This window comes from Emys orbicularis, chromosome 10 (genome assembly GCF_028017835.1).
Source record: "Emys orbicularis isolate rEmyOrb1 chromosome 10, rEmyOrb1.hap1, whole genome shotgun sequence".
NCBI lineage: Eukaryota > Metazoa > Chordata > Testudines > Emydidae > Emys > Emys orbicularis.
The window spans coordinates 84,210,093-84,230,933 of NC_088692.1; the positions used below are offsets into that span (position 1 = coordinate 84,210,093).

At 44.7% G+C, this 20,841-nt stretch overlaps 1 protein-coding gene across 3 annotated transcripts; it reads right to left on the reverse strand.

Moving 5' to 3' along the window:
• Positions 1-11,774: 11,774 nt before the first annotated feature.
• PARP16 (poly(ADP-ribose) polymerase family member 16) lies at positions 11,775-20,457 on the reverse strand. 3 transcript variants are annotated; one of them, XM_065411610.1, is made up of 7 exons: positions 20,440-20,457; positions 19,495-19,699; positions 16,749-16,886; positions 15,338-15,544; positions 13,828-13,999; positions 12,888-13,029; positions 11,775-12,607 (listed from the first exon to the last, which is right to left on the reverse strand). In XM_065411610.1, the coding sequence occupies exons 2-7, from the start codon at positions 19,684-19,686 to the stop codon at positions 12,463-12,465; spliced, it is 996 nt and encodes a 331-aa protein (XP_065267682.1). In that variant the 5' UTR covers positions 19,687-19,699; positions 20,440-20,457; the 3' UTR covers positions 11,775-12,462. The 3 variants fall into 3 exon arrangements, with proteins under 3 accessions (XP_065267682.1, XP_065267681.1, XP_065267683.1); XM_065411609.1 differs by lacking the exon at positions 20,440-20,457 and adding an exon at positions 20,369-20,411; XM_065411611.1 differs by lacking the exons at positions 15,338-15,544; positions 20,440-20,457 and adding an exon at positions 20,369-20,411.
• Positions 20,458-20,841: the final 384 nt, after the last annotated feature.

The window sequence follows — 20,841 nt, forward strand, 5'->3', positions numbered from 1 at the left end:
TCTTTCTGTGAGTCACCACAATTATTTTAAGACTGGTATTTAAAAGCGACAACGTGTTTTTAAAAATACTCCATGCCAGATCTCTATTTTGTGATTTTATTTTTAAGGTGTTTCTTGACCCATCTCGTTCAATTCTCCACAAACTATCTGGTAGATCAGAGCAAAAAACTTGTCAGCTTTGCCTGAGCTTGCTAAAGCTAAAGATTTTGTTTGGGGATCTTTGTCTTAAACAGACCTTCAAACGAGCACCTGTAATAACCTTTTTTTTTAAATAAAGCCCACCAATTGCTTTATTACTGTTTCCAATCACTTTGCTACTAACCTTCACACCAGGGCTTATGTGTCATTAACATGAACATTGGTAGAAAATGAGGGGTGTGCGTGTGTGTGCGTGCGTCCGTCCGTCCCCTGTAAGCATTTGTGCTGCCATCTTGGAATCGCTCTCATTATTAACCCTACCGTCCAGGCCTTAGTCAAGTCCTTCATGTAGGAACGAATGACACGGCTAGGTTCTCGCTAGAGAGAATCAAGGGAGATTATGCCAGGCTGGGGAAGACGCTTAAGGAAGTCGAGGCTCAGATTATCTTCAGTGGGATTCTGCCTGTTCCTAGAGAAGGACAGCAAAGGGCAGACAGGATTGTGAGGATAAATAGCTGGCTAAGGGAGTGGTGCTATAAGGAGGGCTTTGGGATGTATGGCCACTGGGAGGCTTTCGGGGACAGACAGCTGTTCTCGCGGGATGGACTTCACCTGAGTAGGGAAGGAAATAGACTTCTGGGAGGGAGGCTGGCTCATCTCATCAAAAGGGCTTTAAACTAGGAACTTGGGGGAGACGGTTGGGAGATGTCCAGTTGATCTCCACGCCAGATTCCAACACTGAAAAAGAGGGCGAGGAGAAAAGCACAGATATAGGTAGGGGTAGGGAATTGGACATAAGAAGGAGGGGGCAGATGGACACTATAGGGTCCGTACCAAAGTGCATAACTAATGGGAGAAAGGATAGACAGCATACGGTAAGATGTTTATACACAAATGCGAGAAGCCTAGGTAACAAAATGGAGGAATTAGAGCTCCTGGTCCAAGAAATGAAACCTGATATCGTAGGAATAACCGAAACGTGGTGGAATGGTAGTCATGACTGGAGTACAGGTATGGAAGGGTATGTGCTGTTTAGGAATGACCGGAAAAAAGGTAAAGGTGGGGGTGTGGCATTGTACGTCAATAATGAGCTAAAATGTAAAGAAATAATAAGTGATGGAATGGATAAGACGGAGTCTGTCTGGGCAACAATTACACTGGGTAAAAGAACTACTAGAGCCTCCCCTGAGATACTGCTTGGGGTGTGCTATAGACCGCCGGGATCTAGCCTGGATGCGGACAGAGAACTATTTAATGTTTTTAAGGAAGTAAAAACTAATAAGAGCTGTGTGATCATGGGGGACTTTAACTTCCCAGACATAGATTGGGGAACAAATGCTAGTAACAATAATAGGGCTCAGATGTTTCTAGACGTGCTAGCAGATGAATTCCTTCATCAAGTAGTAGCTGAACCGACGAGGGGGGATGCCATTTTAGATTTGGTGCTGGTGAGTAGTGAGGACCTCGTTGAGGAAATGGTTGTAGGGGACAACCTTGGCTCGAGTGACCATGAGCTAATTTGGTTTAAACTAAATGGAAGGGTTAACAGAAATAAAACTATGACTGTGACTAAGGTTTACGATTTCAAAAAGGCCAACTTTAATAAATTAAGGCAACTACTTAGGGAAGTGGATTGGGCTAACATACTTAGAGAGCTAAAGGCAGATGAGGCCTGGGATTATTTCAAGCTGAAGTTGCACGAGCTGTCCGAGGCCTGTATCCCGAGAAAGGGGAAACGGTCAGTAGGCAGGGGAATTAGACCCAGCTGGATGAGCGGGCGTCTCAAAGGGGCGATTAAGAAAAAACAGAAAGCATACAAAGAATGGAAGAGAGGAGAGATCGGCAAAGAAACCTACCTTATTGAGGTCAGAGCATGTAGGGATGCGGTGAGAAAGGCCAAAAGCCGTGTAGAGTTGGACCTCGCGAGGGGAATTAAATCCAATAGTAAGAGGTTTTATAGCCATATAAATAGGAAGAAAACAAAGAAAGAGGAAGTGGGGCCACTGAAGCTTGCAGATGGAGTGGAGATTAAGGACAATCTAAGCATGGCACAATATCTAAATGAATATTTTGCATCGGTCTTTAATAAGGCTAATGAAGGGCTTAGGAATAGAGGGAGCGGGACAGAGGGGAATAAAGGAGGGGCAATTGACATTAAAGTATCAGAGGTGGAAGCCAAACTTGACCAGCTAAATGGGACTAAATCGGGTGGACCGGATGATCTTCATCCTAGAATATTGAAGGAGCTGGCGCGAGAAATTGCAAGCCCCTTGGCAATAATTTTTAATAAATCTGTAAACTCGGGGGTGGTACCGATGGACTAGAAAATAGCTAACGTGGTTCCTATTTTCAAGAAGGGGATAAAAAGTGACCCGGGTAACTACAGACCTGTTAGTTTAACTTCTGTAGTATGCAAGGTCTTGGAAAAAATTTTGAAGGAAAAAGTGGTTAAGGACCTTGAGGTGAATGGCAATTGGGACAAATTACAACATGGGTTTACGAAAGGAAGATCGTGCCAAACCAACTTGATCTCCTTTTTTGAGAAAGTAACAGACCTTCTAGATAAAGGAAATGCGGTGGATCTAATTTACCTAGATTTTAGTAAAGCGTTTGATACTGTGCCGCACGAGGAATTACTGGTTAAATTAGAAAAAATGGGGATCGATATGAAAATCCAGAGGTGGATAAAGAACTGGTTAAAGGGGAGACTGCAGCAGGTAGTACTGAAAGGGGAACTGTCGGGTTGGAGGGAGGTCACCAGTGGGGTTCCTCAAGGTTCGGTTTTGGGTCCGATTTTATTTAATCTATTCGTTACTGACCTCGGAACCAAATGTAGGAGTGGGCTGATAAAGTTTGCGGATGACACAAAGTTGGGAGGTATTGCCAATTCGGAGAAGGATCGGGATATTTTGCAGGGAGACTTGGATGACCTTGTAAATTGGAGTAACAATAATAGGATGAGATTTAATAGTGGGAAGTGTAAGGTGATGCATTTAGGGATGACTAACAAGAATTTTAGTTATAAGTTAGGGACGCATAGGTTGGAAGTGACGGAGGAGGAGAAGGACCTCGGAGTCCTGGTTGATCGCAGGATGACTATGAGTCGGCAATGTGACGTGGCTGTGAAAAAAGCTAATGCGATCTTGGGATGCGTTAGGCGAGGTATTTCTAGTAGGGACAGGGAGGTGCTGCTTCCGTTATACAAGGCGCTGGTGAGACCTCATTTGGAGTACTGTGTGCAGTTCTGGTCTCCTATGTTTAAAAAGGATGAACTCAAACTGGAACGGGTACAGAAAAGGGCCACTAGGATGATCCGAGGAATGGAAAACCTTTCCTATGAAAGGAGACTCGAGGAGCTCGGTTTGTTTAGCCTAACCAAAAGAAGGCTGAGGGGGGATATGATTGCTCTCTTTAAATATATCAAAGGGATTAATACCAAGGAGGGAGAGGAATTATTTCAGCTTAGTAGTAATGTGGATACGAGAACGAATGGATATAAACTGGCCGTGGGGAAGTTTAGGCTTGAAATTAGACGAAGGTTTCTAACCGTCAGAGGGGTAAAATTTTGGAACAGCCTTCCGAGGGAAACGGTGGGGGCGAAGGACCTCTCTGGCTTCAAGATTAGGCTTGATAAGTTTATGGAGGGAATGGTTTGATGGGATAATGTGATTTTAGTCAATTAGGCATTAACGTGCCATCGCAGGTAAAATGAGGGTCCGGCTGTAGAATCTTGCCTGTATGCTCGGGGTTCTGCTGATCGCCATATTTGGGGTCGGGAAGGAATTTTCCTCCAGGGTAGATTGGCAGAGGCCCTGGAGGTTTTTCGCCTTCCTCCGCAGCATAGGGCAGGGGTCGCAGGCTGGAAGATTCTGTTGTGGGTGGGTCAGCTTTTGTGGCCTGCATCATGCGGGAGGTCAGACTAGATGACCATATTGGTCCCTTCTGACCTTAAAGTCTATGAGTCTATGAGTCTAAGAAACTCACTAAAGCACCTGCCTAACTTTAAGCACATGAACAATCCCATCCCTATGCCGCTAAGCATTTTAAAACATGTGCTTAAGTCCCCTTGCAAATGATGCACTGGACGTGGTTGTGCTACCGCTGTCTGCAATGGGACGTAAGCACATGCTTTGATATTTTCCTGAACTAAGGCCAGATCAGGGAGCAGAACAATGCCACGTGACTCTGGGCCCCCATCTCGCACACCTGACTGACTAAGAATAGTTTGCAAACCACCGGTGGGCTGAAACGTGTTCTTCGCAGTGCTAACTGACCAATTCTTAACGGCCAAATGGATGGAGATGGAGACTCTTGATAAGCAGCAAGGGGGGCAGAGGCAGTGGGTGAATTCCCCTGGCTGGGACAGGAGGAACTCATAAACATCAGGGCAAGGTTTGCAGACATTGGGGAGAATCTGGGGTTCCAGGTGCTTGGAGTTTGCAGAAGGTGGAGATGGTGGTTAGGGGGCAGACTCGGAATCCCAGACACACAAGAGGAGACATTTGAGGCTGTAAGAAGCAGAGCTGGTGGTTAGGGGAAGGGGCAGCTGAGTTTGCAGAGTAGCATTGCTAGAAGCCAGAGAGCAGAGGTGTTACCGAGCAAATGCCAACTCACCTGGCGAGGGTGACCAGACAGCAAGTGTGAAAAATCGGGACAGAGGGTGGGGGGGTAATAGGAGCCTATACAAGAAAAAGACCCAAAAATCGGGACTGTCCCTTTAAAATCAGGACATCTGGTCACCCTACACCTTGCTGACACAACACCTCTGCTGCCTCCCCATAGCGCCAGGCCTCCTGCTCCAGGGGTGAGCAGGTTACTTCCTAGCGTTTGAGGGATTCAGTCCTGTGATATCTGGTGTTTCCCCAGATGCTGGAATCCAGAGATTGCATGAGACTCTCAGCTCTCATTTCAAATGAAAGTAAGTTTCTAGCTCTCCGGGTTGTGACCCAGGGCCAGCTTTAGGCCAATTCCACCAATTCCCCCGAATCGGGCCCCACGCCTAAGAGGGCCCCGCGCCCAGTGGCAGGGTCGCCCAGAGTGGGGGACAAGTGGCAGAGAATCCCTTCCCTGGCTAGAGGCGCCTTTTTAATTTTTACTCACCCGGCGGCGCTCCGGGTCTTTGGCGGCACTTTGACGGCGGGTCCTTCACTCGCTCAGGGTCTTTGGTGGCACTTTGGCGGGGGGTCCTTCAGTGCCGCCGAAGACCTGGAGCAAGTGAAGGACCTGCCGCCAAAGACTAGGAGCGCGGCCCGGTGAGTACAAGCCCCACGTGTTTTTTTTACGTGTTTTTTTTTTCAGTCATCCCTGTCGGGGCCCCGTCGAAACTGTTCGAATCAGGCCCTGCGCTTCCTAAAGCCGGCCCTGGCTGTGACAAACAGGCTGCTCTCACTTCACATTTCAAGCTAAAGGCTCAGAAAGCAAATAGAAAAAACTCCACATTTATTGTGTTTAAGCCAATCTCATGATTTTGGAGGGGCCTGAGTCATGATTTTTGAACGCTAGTGGTTGGCAATACTCAGAATTGGATCTTTAAAGAGTAACTTACACAGACAGCCTGTTGTTAAATGGAGGTTTCTATTTATTTGTTTGTTTGTTTTTGGTGACTTGCTGCTATAATCTTCAACCTGACCGATATTTCCAATGCTTAATGTCTCATCTAAAGGTTATTACTCTTGCTTCTATAAAAATTCTGTGTAATGCATAATCACCGGGCATCAGCCTTTCCACTTCAGTTTCTTAACTCTGCAAAACTAAACAGTACATTTCTTCCTTTGAATTTCTGAAGCTTGTTCTTTCCAGCTCCTTTGAGGGAGGTTACTGGAAATCTAGCTTCAAGGAGATGTTAAAGATGGGTGGGCTTTTAGAAAATTCTCTCTCAATATCTTAATTTGTTAAAATGGAAATTTTAAAAATAAGTGACTTTTGTAGAATCTGTTTGCATTTCTCCCAGCTTGGGCAAGGGAGAGAGACCAGTCAGCTTCAGGTTTGTTCCTAGTATGTTTCACTTTCAGATGCTCATGCACTAGCCCCTTATTGCAAAACCTGGGCTGCCATTTTATTAAAATTCCACTGGACTTGAGCCAAACTGGAGCAGAGAATGACCCAGTTTCTTTGTTACAATAAAGCAAACAAAAATAAAATGTTACTTGTATAACTTAAAAGATTGGTTTTACTTAAATAAAATATTTTCCAATGAATTAAGAAAGGGCATTTGACAGATGTTCTATATCTGAGCAATGCATTCTCACTATTCGCCACACTGCTGGGTTGGTCATTTTGATGAGCAGAGGTATCTAGACATTTTACAGCTTTGGGGCCTAATCCGGAGCTGCTTACTCAGTTTTATTCAGACTTTTTGTACAGGCAAAATTACAGTTTGTTTCCCATTAAGTAAAGCACTCGGTACTTTTCTAGCACTTTGCCTGGTGCTTTGAAGATGTAAACTGTTTAATAGGCTAACCTTTGGTTCACATTAAGTAATAAAAATACCTTTGGGAGTTGCTTGGCACAACATCGTGTTTTCTACCACAAAATAATTCAAGTGAATGTATCTTGCCTGCATTGGGAAATACACATAGTAACCAGTCCTCCACACGGATTCCAAATAGTGGCAAGATGTGGCCCTGAGTACAGAATGCATTATCGGCTGATAAATGCATTATCTGACTCCCCTTATCATATCTGAACTCACAATCTTTAAGGTATTTACCCTCACATACACACACCCCGCAAGGTAGGGCAGAGCTGTTATCCCCATAGTATAGATAAGGAACTGAGGCATAGAAAGGCCAGGTGACTTGTCCAAGGTCCCACAGCAAGGCTGTAGCAGAGGAGGGCACTGAACCCTGAGCTCCTAAGTACCAGGCTAGTGCCCTGACCACTGGACCATCCTGCCTCTGGGGCCCAACAAGAATGGCTGTATTCTGTTGGGAGACCTGCTTAAAAATTGATAGCAGAATGAGACATTCGCTCCTTTCCCACACAAAACTTCAGCTGTTTGTAGTGGCAGCTCTGGGCTACAGGCGCCTGGCTCTTGGAGAACCAGTTGTTCTAAGCAACAAAGTCTCAAAAATGCCTGCATTTCTTCCCAGCTGCTCCTTTTGTCTTAATTAATTGCCCACCTCCCAGTTTTGTGCCTGCTCCTTATCCTGGAACAACTGCCAAGTTAGTATGTGTCACACAACCTCCCTCTCCTCCTTTCAACGGCTCTTGAAAACCCAGCTGTTCCCCCAGTCAGTCTAGCTGCAGCCACTAGAATAGGGAGCAAACACCGAGTGGTTAGCGCTGTATCCACTCCTGCCTCTTAGACCTCTGCACTCCGAGCTAGGGGTGCGGTTCCCAGCTCGGGTACAGGTACGACCGCTAGAGCGAGCAGAAATAGCAACGGCACTGCACGAGCCTGGGCCGTATTGATACAGCTTAGCTGTGCTGAGTACAAACCTGCCTGAACCCAGTGGGCACGTACTCGGCCTGGCTTAGCTGTGCCTCTGCTGCTGCTGCCCATGCTGCCCCAGCTACCCTGCTATTTATACTCCAAATAGCTCAATCACTAGGCACACCTATGACACTAATATACACACACACACACTGATGTGCACCAGAAACACACCAGTGCTTTCAGAAATGGCCTGAGATCCCCTATGAACCTAATTTCTGTAATGGAGAACCAAAGGGTAAGCTGCTTTAAAGAGAGAGATCAAGAGGCTTCTGTCCTCCACTCCACAGAACAATAAAATGTTCATTGAGAAGTCTTTGAATTTCAAATCAGCTCTATAATTAGTGCACGTTACTTGGGCGCAGGAAACGTTATCTGCTGTAAATCTGGGCAGTATTAATGGACTGTGAAAGGCAATGGGGCATTAGATGGTAATGTTCTTGTTTTGCAAGCTGTACCGTGCATAAATAAAGGCGTCTGGCAGAGAAATTCACTGGAATAAATGCTTCTAGTTCTATTCACCTCCAAGAGAGGCTGCAGGGAGTGAGATTGAGTGAGCATAGACAGTGATGTAGCTGCAACAGCACAGGCAGTGGTGACACGGCTTAGGCCTAATTTTGAGGGTTTAAGTTAGAAAACCTGATTACCAAGTCATTATTTCTGGCAATTAGGTGACAGAGTAACATCTAGGGAAAAGAGATTTTCTTTGACACACTTAATCAGTGAGGTAATAACCCTCGTCTCGTTTGCTAGAAATATGCAGAGATCTTTCTGTAGGGTTCATTATTAAATGCAGCTTTTCATTGATCAAGCATAATATTAAGGGTCAGATCGCAATCTCGAGCAGATGCATGCATCGACCCTTTATCTTTTGCCTTGGCTCTCTCTGCCATTCATCTCATCTCTGTTTTGCCGGCAATTCAGTCATCCACAGAAGTTAGACTTCTAATGTGGTTACAGCAGGGGCCTCGAGTCAAGTCTGTTGGGTTTTATTCCCAACTACATCACAGACTTGCTGTATATTCTCAGTCAAGTCACCTCTTTGTCCCTAAGTTTAACCATCCTCTATGCGTCTGATCATCCTCAGATGAAAGATAATCAGAAGCATAAATAAAGGATAATCATGGTCTTCATGCATCTTAAAAGATACTCCACTACGGCTGCAGGGAGTACACACCATTTCCTTATAGTTTGGTTAATAACAGATTTTACACAGGAGCTGTTATCAAATTTTGCAATTGTGATTTTTTTTTATGTGATCACCTTTAAACACACACCCCTTTTTAAAACCGCTCTTTCCTCGCCCTAATAAGCAAGTCATTTAACCTTTCCTGAAGGTGGCTTCCTTTGCCATTTTAAATCTTCTAAAACCATCCATTTTCACTGTAAAATGCCAATCACCATTTCCCCTGCACCTATAACGCCACACACCATCTTGTATCCTATCTGCCATGAAGTCACCGCTAATGAATCCAGTGGTGGATTAACCAAAAGGCCCTTAAAACAAATCAAAACTCCATCCCCAGCCATCCTGCAAAAGTGCTCATGGTACTGCCGTTGCTTAGCCCTCCTGGCAGACCACACCACCTCTGGTAGGGTCCAGATACACATTTGAAACCCAGGTATGCAGATCCATGGATCCTGGCCTCCTCCAGCATTGATCATATTCACTCTGCAGGGTTTGTATGCACAGTAATTTGCACATTAAAAGAAAAGCCTCACGGCGTGCACGGGATAGGGCCTATAGTTGTATTCTAAAAGCCATTACTATATTATGAAATTTTACCAGATTAAGAATCTTAACAGGCTACAAGCTTGTCTGTTTCCCACATGGTTTAGAATCTTGATGATTGTCAGCCACACGGTTAGTGGCTTATGTGGGCGCATAACAGTAATACACACAGTTCAAGACAGGGATCCACTATCAATTACACTGTTATATCCTCCACAGAAGTTACTAGGCTACCTAGGTTGGAGAATTACACCAGGCAAGATTAAAATAAAAGGATTTTGGAGAGGAATTTCAGGCTTCATGTATGGTAGATAAAAGACAATGAAGCAAACCCGACCCCTGAGGATATGAGAGATGCTACGCTGCTTTATCCCCCGCAATGAATGTTCTTGTCTCAATAAGCACTGGCATTCAGTCACACTGGGAATTAGTCACTTAAAATGGCTCCACCTTATAGCACACACAGCATGTTAAGTAATGCTGACATAACAGATTTATGTGACCAGCTACCATTTAAAAGGAATAAAAAGTGGTGTTATCCATGCCCTATTTAATATAAATTACATCTCAGTAATACGTATCCACATTACTCTTATATATAACACAGTAACTAGACAAGCACCAAGGATTTTAGGAGATCACAAGAGGAAGAATGGTTTGTGGTTAACATACCATTCGGAGAGTCACAAGACTTGGTTTCTATTCCCAGTTCGGCCACAGACTTCCTGTGTGTGACTTTGGGCAAGTTACTTAATGGCTGTGCTTCAGTTTCCCATCTGAAATGGACATACTGCTACTACTACCCTACGTGACGCTACTTTACTGTAAGTCATGACGTTCTTTTAGCTCCTAGAATGGACATTCCTATTAAAGATGTGAAGTTGTATTTATATAATTCAAAATCTCAAAGGTGAAAAAATACACATTTCAGGAAATGGTATTTTGTCTCTTAATGCCTTTAAAACTAAGTCAGCCAACCCCAAAGCTTAATTAAAATAGTTGTGTGGAATAATCCATTCCTTCCTGACACTTTGTTCACATCCCCGGCTAGTTTGCTGCTGAATCTACTTTCACAGGGTGTAGATCTTCTTTGTTGAATGACCCTGGCTGTCTCAAAACACAACTAATGTTTACAACACACAATGTGCTGCTTTATAAATGTGGAACTCTCCTGCTTTCACTGCACCACTGTACTTAAATCTGAGATTAACATCAAGAGTGGTCATAGTCACCCATGCTCACATCTTCACAAACTTAAAGTTTTATTGTGTTCAAAATGAGTGCTAAAAGCCCCCACTGTTTAAAGGGACAGTGTCAATTTCAATTATTTAAAGTTGACTTATTTAAAAAATCTGCCACTTTCTGAGAGCACAATCTTAAAATGTGTCCTGAAGCTTTTACAAATATTTTTATTAAGGCAATTTTATATGGGTTTTTCTGCTACCTTGCTGATCCATAAGAGAGGGAGAAATAGTGAATCTGACCGTATGCAAAGTTATCCCCACATGTACAACATAAACTAACAACAGAAAATTGTTTTTGCTAGCTTTTTCAGTTTTTATACTTTTAGGTGGTTTTATAACTATGGTACAGATAAAACATTCAGACAGCGAAGTGATTTACAAATCTCTTTAAATGTTCCAAGTCTCCAAGTGTGCACTACACAGCATTCTAACAAACCTATACACTGTCAAACAAATCCAAATAATAAATGAGGGGTTCTTAGTGTAATTTGATTTTTTTTAAAGTAAAATATGGCTACTTCTTACAACATATTGGCATGAAGCCTACCTAACACAGATAATGTAATTCTGATAGAGGAAAAACCAATCTCCTTCTGATAACTTTATGTAGACAATATATCTTACAGACACACATACAGAGGTCAGTTATCAAGTGAAAACGTAAATGCAGTATATACTAAGCTGACATCACTCTGACCTCGGAAACAAAATAAATCCTGCTCTCAAAATATTCTATTTCCTAAAACGATGTTTTAGGAAATATTTGGTATATTCCTACTGCAGTTATCAGGTCACAAATGCAGAAAAAGAGATGGGACATGCGTACAAACATAGAGCCACATCCTGGAGCATCATGCAACCACTTTGCACTGCACAATTGGCTGTGAAAACAGTGTTCCCAGACCAAGAGATCTGCCAGTGGCATAGATTTTCCCCTTCCTTCATGATGGGAAGCCCCTGCCCAGCCCTGATCCTGAGCTCCCATTTGAGCCTGTTGGACATAGGGACCAGCCCTGCATATAGCGGGCCCCTTGGTGGGGGAGGGCCAAGGTGAATTTACACACCTCCTCCCCAGACTTGCACTGTATGCTCCCTGAACCTAGCTGAGGATCTGGCCCATTGTACTGAACTTAAGACGTATTCCTCTCATCATAGCCTACAGTGCTCTAAAATTCAGCATTAATTCTTTATCCAGTGATTTTATTTTCGATAACACACAAGAACATTCAGCTTGGTTACTGTTTTATTTATAATGTTTTGTTACAATCACTGTGCCCAAATATAATCCCCTGTCAAAAATTGTAATTAAGATGATCCTGCTTTATCATATGAGAAACAGCACTTTTCCTCTTCAGCAAAGACACACGGGGTTTCTCAAGTCAAAGCAATAAAACCTACTGCAGGTTTACCTTTGTGTGAGGTAAAGAGAATTCCTCCCTTCCAATAGCATTATAAATAAATATTGCTTTTTTAATCTGGCAGAGAATAAACACCCCCAATACAGGGGTGCTGAGAGACTTAACCATAGTGTAAACCCTGTGTATGATGGAAACCACTTCAAGCCAGCACCTATGGCCCGATAATTTCCACATTAAAGTTTTCATTAATTTTAAATTTTTTTTCTTGGACCGTTGACTAAAACATGTCTGTACAGAACTGTTCACATTCTACTTCAGCGTCCCTAGGGCAAGACTGGCAGCTCCCTTTTCAGCCTATCAGGCTCCCTCATTACTCCAAAGAAACAAAACGACTTAAACAAGAAAAAATGGAAAGGGGGCCATGAAGGTAATGCAACTGGAATATAACCAAATGCTCAAGACCCCATTTCCAGAGCGCTGGTACAGATGCAGTAGGTTGTAGATCTCCTATCATTAAGGCACATGGTGAACATAACAGCATATAAACCAGCTTGTTCATCCTTCTGAGTCAAACATTCTATTCCAGTAGTAGAGGAAGGCCGGTGAGTTGCTGGCACCTATAACAATTAGCAATAGTAGATACATCATCATCATTATAGCAAAATGATGATTGGAAAACCACGATGACTGACTAGAAGGCCTGTGGAGGGGAAAAAATGCATAAAAAGCATGAATTACATCAAATATAATCTTATTGACACATTTATTATGTTTTTTTATTTTTGAACAATCTTGCAAGCTTTGATAAAGATTTTCCTAGCTACTATATTTGCTCCGGGATCCCTTTTTGCTTCCTGTAAGTGGAAGCATGTCTTGCTCTTGTATTTTTTGATTTTGAGAAAGAGAATGATGTGCAAATAAGATCTCTGTCTATCTGGCACTTGCACCATGCTCATTATACTGGTGAGTTGAACTCTTACCTCCGGTGTTGTTTCTGTGAATATACTAATAAGTATTTAACTCGTAAAAGCTGATTGTTTGTGACAACGAAGTATTTCTGTGGAACATCGCCCCCTTCACTGTTTTTTACTCTTGCTCTTTTCCTGTCTATTTCTTCTGAATCTGTATGGGACAAGAAGAGGTTTTCTTGGAAATGGGAAGGAAAGCAAAAGCACATGTATGACAGTAAAGGAAGACGGTCAAGGCATAGGACTTGGAGTTAGGAGACAGGGTTCTTATTCCTGGCTCTACCTCAAATTTCATTGGTCCCTCTTAGCATCCCAAAGGGGAATCAGAGTTGTCTTAAAGCTACACCAGCCCCTACTGGTTATCCCTGGCATGGGGGTACTATGGGTTGGGCTGGGAGTAGAGAAAGTGCACGTTAGAGATAGGAGAAGGCAGGCGTAGAGCACAATGCTTGAGGGTTGCAAACATCAGAGAGGATAGAGAAATAATACAACAGCAAAATGAAATTTTTCTAGTAGAGAATAGCTTTGTTATGAGTCTAACATGCATAAGTACAGAATGCGTATTACTCTTGCTGTTACAGGAATACCTTGGCTTGGGTTCACTTCTGGAACAAATGGAATAACTCTGCATTACAGAACATGTTCTGTTATCGGAGTGCCGCTAGATTAAAACAAAATAGGATGCTATTTTGGTTTCTATACTGATCTAGCTAGGTCCCACTGCTAGAATGATCAAGTTTTATTTTTTCCATTTTTGTGGAACGCTTTTGTAGATTTGCTAATGGGTCATCCAGAAAAGGTGCCTCCCGGTCAGTTTCTGCTGGTGGGGAAACTAGTGTACACACGAGTACATTCTTAGCTATATTACTGCACATATACACAACCTAAGATCGGAGGAGTATTAATAGAAGACTGACTAACACTCTAGTTGTAATTATTTCTATACACTCACCTTTCTTCTTCACCTGGCATTTTACATCTGGATGATCGATAATCTCACAAACAGCTACACAACTAAGGATAGGGCCCAAAACGCTGCGTTGCCACCCAAGACCATGAGGGCTATATAGAAGAGCAAGGCTTAGATCACTGGTAAGGTAGGTACCTTCACCAAACAAGGATGTCTGAAATAGCACAAAAGTAAATCAAGAGAGACTGCATCAGATCAAACACTCTGAATGTCCACATGGCACAATAATACAGTGTACCACTGCACTTTCCTTGCCAAATGCTAGCACATGGTTTCCAAAAATAGTATGGAGCTTAAAAACACAGCAGTGAAATTCAGAAGTCTCAGATCTTAAACTCCTTAGCGCTGGACTACAGACAGATTTTGTACCAGTGTAACTATTTCAGTTAGGGGTGGGACTATTTTTTTTTTTTTTTAACAGATTAAGCTAGACCAGTATAAGCACTTTTAAACCACACTAAGGAGGTTGTACAGCTTTAACTATACTGGTATATTTAAAGTGGTGCAACTTTTGTGCATGGACAAGGCCTTAGTGACATTTAGAAACCTGCTCTGCAAGGGAGAAAAGTTCTTTTCAAGTATGATTCCCCCCCCCCCCCCCCCAAATGCAATTGCTTTAACAGTTTAGAAACATAGATTAGATGGGGTGGCAAATCCTAGCACACTGCCTCCCACTGCAGACAATGTGATAATTCATGAGGGTGGGGGGGGGGGGGAATTGAAACGCACCATGCCAGCTGTGCCCTCCTGGGAAGGTAAAGATTCTTTCTTGCCCTCTCTGACCCTAGAAGCGTGGGCCTTGCTAAGAATGTGGGGATGAAATTAAAAACAATTAAGTCACTGTTTCACACGTGGCCCAGGTTGGTAGTGACTATGTATTTTTACTGTCTGCCAGCTACGTGACAACCTACATGAAAAGAAGTCATAGTCCCAGCTAGCTTCTATCAAACCGGTGTGGACATCCACAAAGTCCCACCCCCCACCAAATGACATCCTTGTTAGCAATCTCCTGGCAGATGCAAAGGACTCTCAATTGGCAGGTAGTTTCTCACCTTTAGAGGTGGTCCAGGGTTGAGACCTGGGCAGAGAGAGCCTACACTGACCATGCTCCTCCTGGTCCAAGGCTAGAGATCTTCCATCTCTATGGCTGTCAAATACGCCAGCATTTTTCAGAGGCACTAAATTCATCTCTTTTTTTGGTTTTCAAAGTGAAGGATAGCTACAACCAGGCATATTGGAGAAACGACTATAACTTAATGCCGGTTTCATACCACCTGCATTTTTTTAAGCTCAATCTACTTATAAAACCTAGTACAATCATATGCAAAGTTAACTGTGTTGTCGTCAAGGAAAACAAATAGCAACATGAGATCACAGATCACATTATTTTTATCCCTACACACATTTGTACATGTGTTTAAAACAAGCCTCAGAGTTTGTGAATGAAGGATGAAGCTGTGTGTTTAAATGCAAGAAATATTGGAAACCTTACCCTATTTAAATGGCAATGTAAACCATTGTGCAGTATGGAATGGAAGTTCTCAAGGCGACTCCCATGGAATGCATAAATAAGGTTCCTTTCTCCCCTGGTTTCATCAAATTTGGCATTCATCTGATCACAATACACTATTTCAAACAGGAAGTCAGGAGTAGGAACAGCATCACTTGACATTCCTGTCAACTCTTGGATCTTCTCATACTTAAAAACAGAAAGGAATCCTAGTGTTATTTTTTTAAAGGTCTAGATTATTCACTGGAAACTTGCTTAGTGTCTCAGATCCTTTCCTAGTTCCTTAATATATTTACCTATGCGCATTTACAATTCAGTATTAATACCCAGTTAGCTGGTAATGGTAACCACAGAAGACCAAGTGGATTGTGGGAACTGTACGGGTTTCTTTTTCTCCATGCTCCTGCCCTCTTCTCCTTTGCTGCTTCTCTATGAATATTCATGAGCATTGCTGAGTGGTAAGGTTATGATGTCAAAGTTAAATCCCCCACCTCCTCTCCCAATAATGTGACTCAGATATCAGAGTTAAGTGGATGACGCAATGAGAGGGAGGAAAAGAAGAGACATCTTTATGGTGTCATAATCCCAACACACAAACAAGGCTATGATATAGATATATTCATGAGATATGTTCCTTGGGAAAGAAAAAGATGTGGAACTAAAAGACATTTTTATCATTTCCAGCAGCATCCACGATTCTCTTAGGTACTTAGTCTCCATTATTGTAGTATCTGAGTGCCTCACAATGTTTAACACATTTATCCTCCCAACATCCCCGTGAGGTAGTGCACATTTTACAGATTGGAACCTGAGGCACAGAGAGACTAAGTTACCTATGCAAGATCATACATGGCGTCTGCGGCTGAGCATGGAAATGAACCCCGGTATCCTGCGTCCTGGGCTGGCACCTGAACCACTAGCTCATTCTTCCTCCTCAACATGAGGTGTTTTCTAAACAGAAAAAGTGGCCTGGTTCCTGCCCTGAGGACCTCACAATCTGAACACAGGGTAGGAATACAACATTAAATAGAATGGTCAAGTGTGATTAACCATACATTAGCAATATAAGGGTTTTGCTAAGACAAACCTTTGGGGTTTTAATAGGAAATAATAGATATAAAAAAATTAATCACCACTCAGTCATTCACTTGCTTTTGCTGCACACATTCCTTCTTCTGTTCCTTGTCTATTTAGATTTTGAGCTCTTTGGGGGAAGGACACTGTCTCTTTATTCATCTATGCCTACCAGAAAATGCGTTCACTTGACATACTTTTCAATCCTTACAATAAACAACCCTTAAATCCCAGGTAGAGGTAACCACCCGCATGCAAGTGGTTGTGTTAAATAGCAAACTCATGTCATGAAACTTTCATTAAGAATTTGAAATCTTACCTCCTTTTTCTTAGTACTTTGTATAGTTAAGAATTTAGATGATAAAATCCAGCTAAACAGATCCCATGTCCTTTTATCTGTGTCTGAAATGGATTCTGGAAGTTCTTTTAAGCTTGGCAAAGCATTTGTATCTGCAAGCTAACATAAGAAAGATTAATGTGTTTTGCGTCTCTTCATCATCATGATTAAACAGAGACCTCTGGTGGTAAGAAAACAATATTTCACTCTAATGGGGATCTGTGGTACAAGTTGAAAAACAATTTCCAATTAATTACAAGAACCACTTCTGAAAGACTTATACTGAGATTACGTGGGGAAATTTGTCATTTGTTCTGACATGCAACACTGAGTACGACATTTGAGCAAGCTACATGTCTTCTATAATTCTATGATCTATATTCAGCAGCAGCATCCATGGGGTATGCATAAGAACAGTGAGCAAAAACATCTGAATGTGGTCACTACATCAACACAGAGGCGATATCTGGAGTGGTATAAGTGTGAGACATTGCAATCCCATGCAATATCTTTGGGAACCATACCGTATTAAGTTATGTATCACTGTGGGCATAGACACCGACTCCGTGGGTGCTCCGGGGCTGGAGCACCCACAGGGAAAAATTAGTGGGTGCACCCACCGGCAGCCATGCTCCCCTCACCCCCCAACCTCCTCCTCCTCCCCTGAGCGTACCACATCCCTGCTCCTGTGCCTACCTCCCAGCGCTGCCCACCCAGCTGCCGCCAAACAGCTGTTTGGCAGCATTAGCATGCTCCGGTGGAGCAGGAATGTGGCGCGCTCAGGGGAGGAGGCGGGGCTGGGATTTGGGGAAGGAGTTGGAATATTGGCAGAGAGGGGGCGGAGTTGGGGTGGGGACTTTGCGGAAGGGGTTGGAATGGGGGTGGGGAAGGGGTGGGAAGTGGCAGGGCAGGGGCAGGGCCTCATGGAAGGGGTGGAGTGGGGGCAGGGCTGGGGGTGGGGTTTGAGCCCTCATGGGAAAGAGGAGAAGTCGGCACCTATGACGGTGAGCCAGGGATTATATGCAACACCAGGAGGGAGGGTTACCACAACTCCATGAAGCAAAACAGGGAGGGGGTGATTAAGGTGACTCATTTAAGTTGTAAATGCCTCCAGAGAGATGTCACCCCCTGAGGAGGCTTGGATATACTGGTTCAAACTGGATTTTCCAGAGAGCAACGGACAAAAAAAACAACCCAGGCTTTTGATATTATTTCACCTGTTAAACTTTTTTCAGACTTTCAACTTTAGACTTAGAGGCTTCCAAGTCTACATTTGTCATTTACCTTCTAAATGCTTCTAAATCTAGATTCCTTAATCTTACTGCATTTCAGACTTGCAAAATTGTACTTACCCACTTATACTGGACAGATAACATATCATTTTTTTTTTATCATTAACTGGGCAAGAGTCGGTATTTTGTTTGAGCTAGTAAATGTACATAGTTTTGCACAGCTGCTTTTGACTCTTTAGTATTACAGAAAACAATGTGCTCTATATTTTAAACCTGTTTTATAGTTTCCACACAACTTAGCTATAAACTCTTGGGCCAGAGACCTCATTTTTATGATTTTCTGTAAAGAGCTGTGTAGGCTTTTGCCCATGTACAAGTTATAACACAATATACATAGTAGTATGACAGCTTTTTTCTACTTTTTAATTTTTTTTTTTTTAAAACTTCCAGGGCTGTGTACAAATTACACTGCATTTATTTGGAAGGACACCATTAAAACAGTGATTCCCTCCTTCCCATTATGTAGAGGTCTATGCGCTGCTGCATGTGCTCAGTATGGCATTTGTCTGTTTATTCAACATCACATGCCTGAAAAGGTGTTTTCCTCCAACCAAAAAAGAAGTTCACCTTTGGACAGGGACCAGGTCTGGAAAGTTTCCAGCCCAGAGGAGAGTTTTTCAGAAAGTTGTGAGTAGTTGAAAATGTTATAGTGGCAGCTGTTTTGCAATTTTAACTACTGGACAGTGTTCCAACAGACATACATACAGAGCCCATCCTAACAGCCTCATGTGGAGTTAGGAAAAATCTAGATTGGGTGAGGGGATTAGAATTACATTAGCCATTTGTCCTTAACAAGGATCAAGTTTTTAAAATATATGTGACCCTAATGCTCATGCCATATCTTGCCAACGCAGGGAATCTGTCCGTGCCCTTGGTGTGTACAGAAAACCAGCTAAATTGAACAGGCTCCAGAATTAAGGGCCTGAAGCAGTAGCTGCACTAAGCAGGGAACTCCTAGTGAATCAGAATCTTACCCCCAATCTGAGAGGACAAGGGGACAAATGTACAATGCAGGAAAGCACTGTGTGGAAGTGGTAACCCTCCACTGCACCTCTCAGTCAGCCAGAAAACAAGGGAAAGGTAAGGCAAGCCTGGTACCTTCAGCAGCACAGCAGGTGTGTTAAACCAGGAGATGCCAGAAATGGGGTCAGCACTCTTCAAGTGGATAATCACATTAATAATACTTAGCACATTTCATCTTGGAGGCACTTATATAGATATTAACTAATTGCTCCTAACAACACTCCTGTGAAGTAGCATCAGTGCATAAGTAGTGAAAACGAGTGACTTGTTTATAGGATCTGTTCTGGGCTTTGTTTTTATGTGGAACTAATTACACCTGTACTCTGGAGAAACACCTGCTGCTCTTCAGCTCGGAGTGCTCTTCCTCTCCCCTCCCCACGTGTCAAGCTGTCCCCTCTGAGGGGATAACTCACCAACGCATCAAAATCCTTGCTCTCCTCGTTAGCATAGAGGCCTGGAAAGGGTCTCAGGACGGAATCACGCTTGTAGCTCTGCAAAGCGGAGACAAAGAGGCTGCACTTCAGATCCACAGCCAAGATGTCCCTGCGGGTGGCCTCCTTGATCTTCTCCCTGAGGGCAGCATCGCTGGGCCTGCGGGGCAGCATTCCCACCAGGGGTCTGGCCAGGAAACACACAGGGCAGCAGCTCAGCACAGGTTAAAGCCCTTCCCTAACCCTCAACCTGGGGGTGCTGGAGGGACCAATCTGCCCCCCCCCCGCCCCCCAGCTGTCCTCAGCGCCTCCCCCTCCCGTCTCCACTGCCATCCATGTCTCAGGGATTTACAGAACATCTACCCTGCCCCCCAGTCCCCTCCAGCTCACTGCTTGGGCCCCCAGCCTGCCCCCCCGCACCCTATACTGCTCTCCAGCCTCCTCCTCTCCCCTACTGCCCCCCACCCTATATTGCCCGCCTGCCCCCCCCGCACCCTATATTGCCCTCCAGCCTCCTCCTCTCTCCCCTACTGCCCCCCCGCACCCTATACTGCCCTCCGGCCTCCTCCTCTCTCCCCTACTGCCCCCAGCCTGCCCCCCCCCTATATTGCCCGCCTGCCCCCCCGCACCCTATACTGCTCTCCAGCCTCCTCCTCTCTCCCCTACTGCCCCCAGCCTGCCCCCCTCACGCACCCTATACTGCCCTCTGGCCCCCTTCTCTCTCCCCTACTGCCCCCAGCCTGCCCCCACGCACCCTATACTGCCCTCCGGCCTCCTCCTCTCTCCCCTACTGCCCGCCCTATACGGCCCTCTGGCACCCAGCCCCCACATCCCCGTTGCCCCCTGCGCTACCCACCCGGCGGCGCAGGCCCAGCAGCGCCCCCCGCTCTCCCTGGCTCGGCTCCCCCGCCCCGCCGCCTGCCTCACCGGGCGGAAGCCGCGGCTGCCTCCGGTTCCCCCGGCCCCGCCCAGCCCCGGCGGCTGACGGCTCCTCCCTCCCCCACAGGGCCCCGGGGCCCCCGGGCGGCGGCCGCGGCACGCCCGCCCGACCCCCGCGGGGCTCCGCAAAGGGGAGACCCCCGTGTCTCGGCTCTGCCCGGCCCGGATCGGGGGGACCCCGTCAGCGCCAACCCCCTGCCTTGGGACATCCCCGACTGTCTGGCTGTCCCCCCAGTGCCTGTCTCCCCCCGACTTTCCTTCTGCCCCCCGACTGTCCCCCCAGTGCCTGTCTCCCCCCCCGACTTTCCTTCTGGCCTCCCATTGTCTGTCTCCCCCCGACTTTCCTTCTGCCCCCCGACAACCCCCCCATTGTCTGTCTCCCCCCGACTT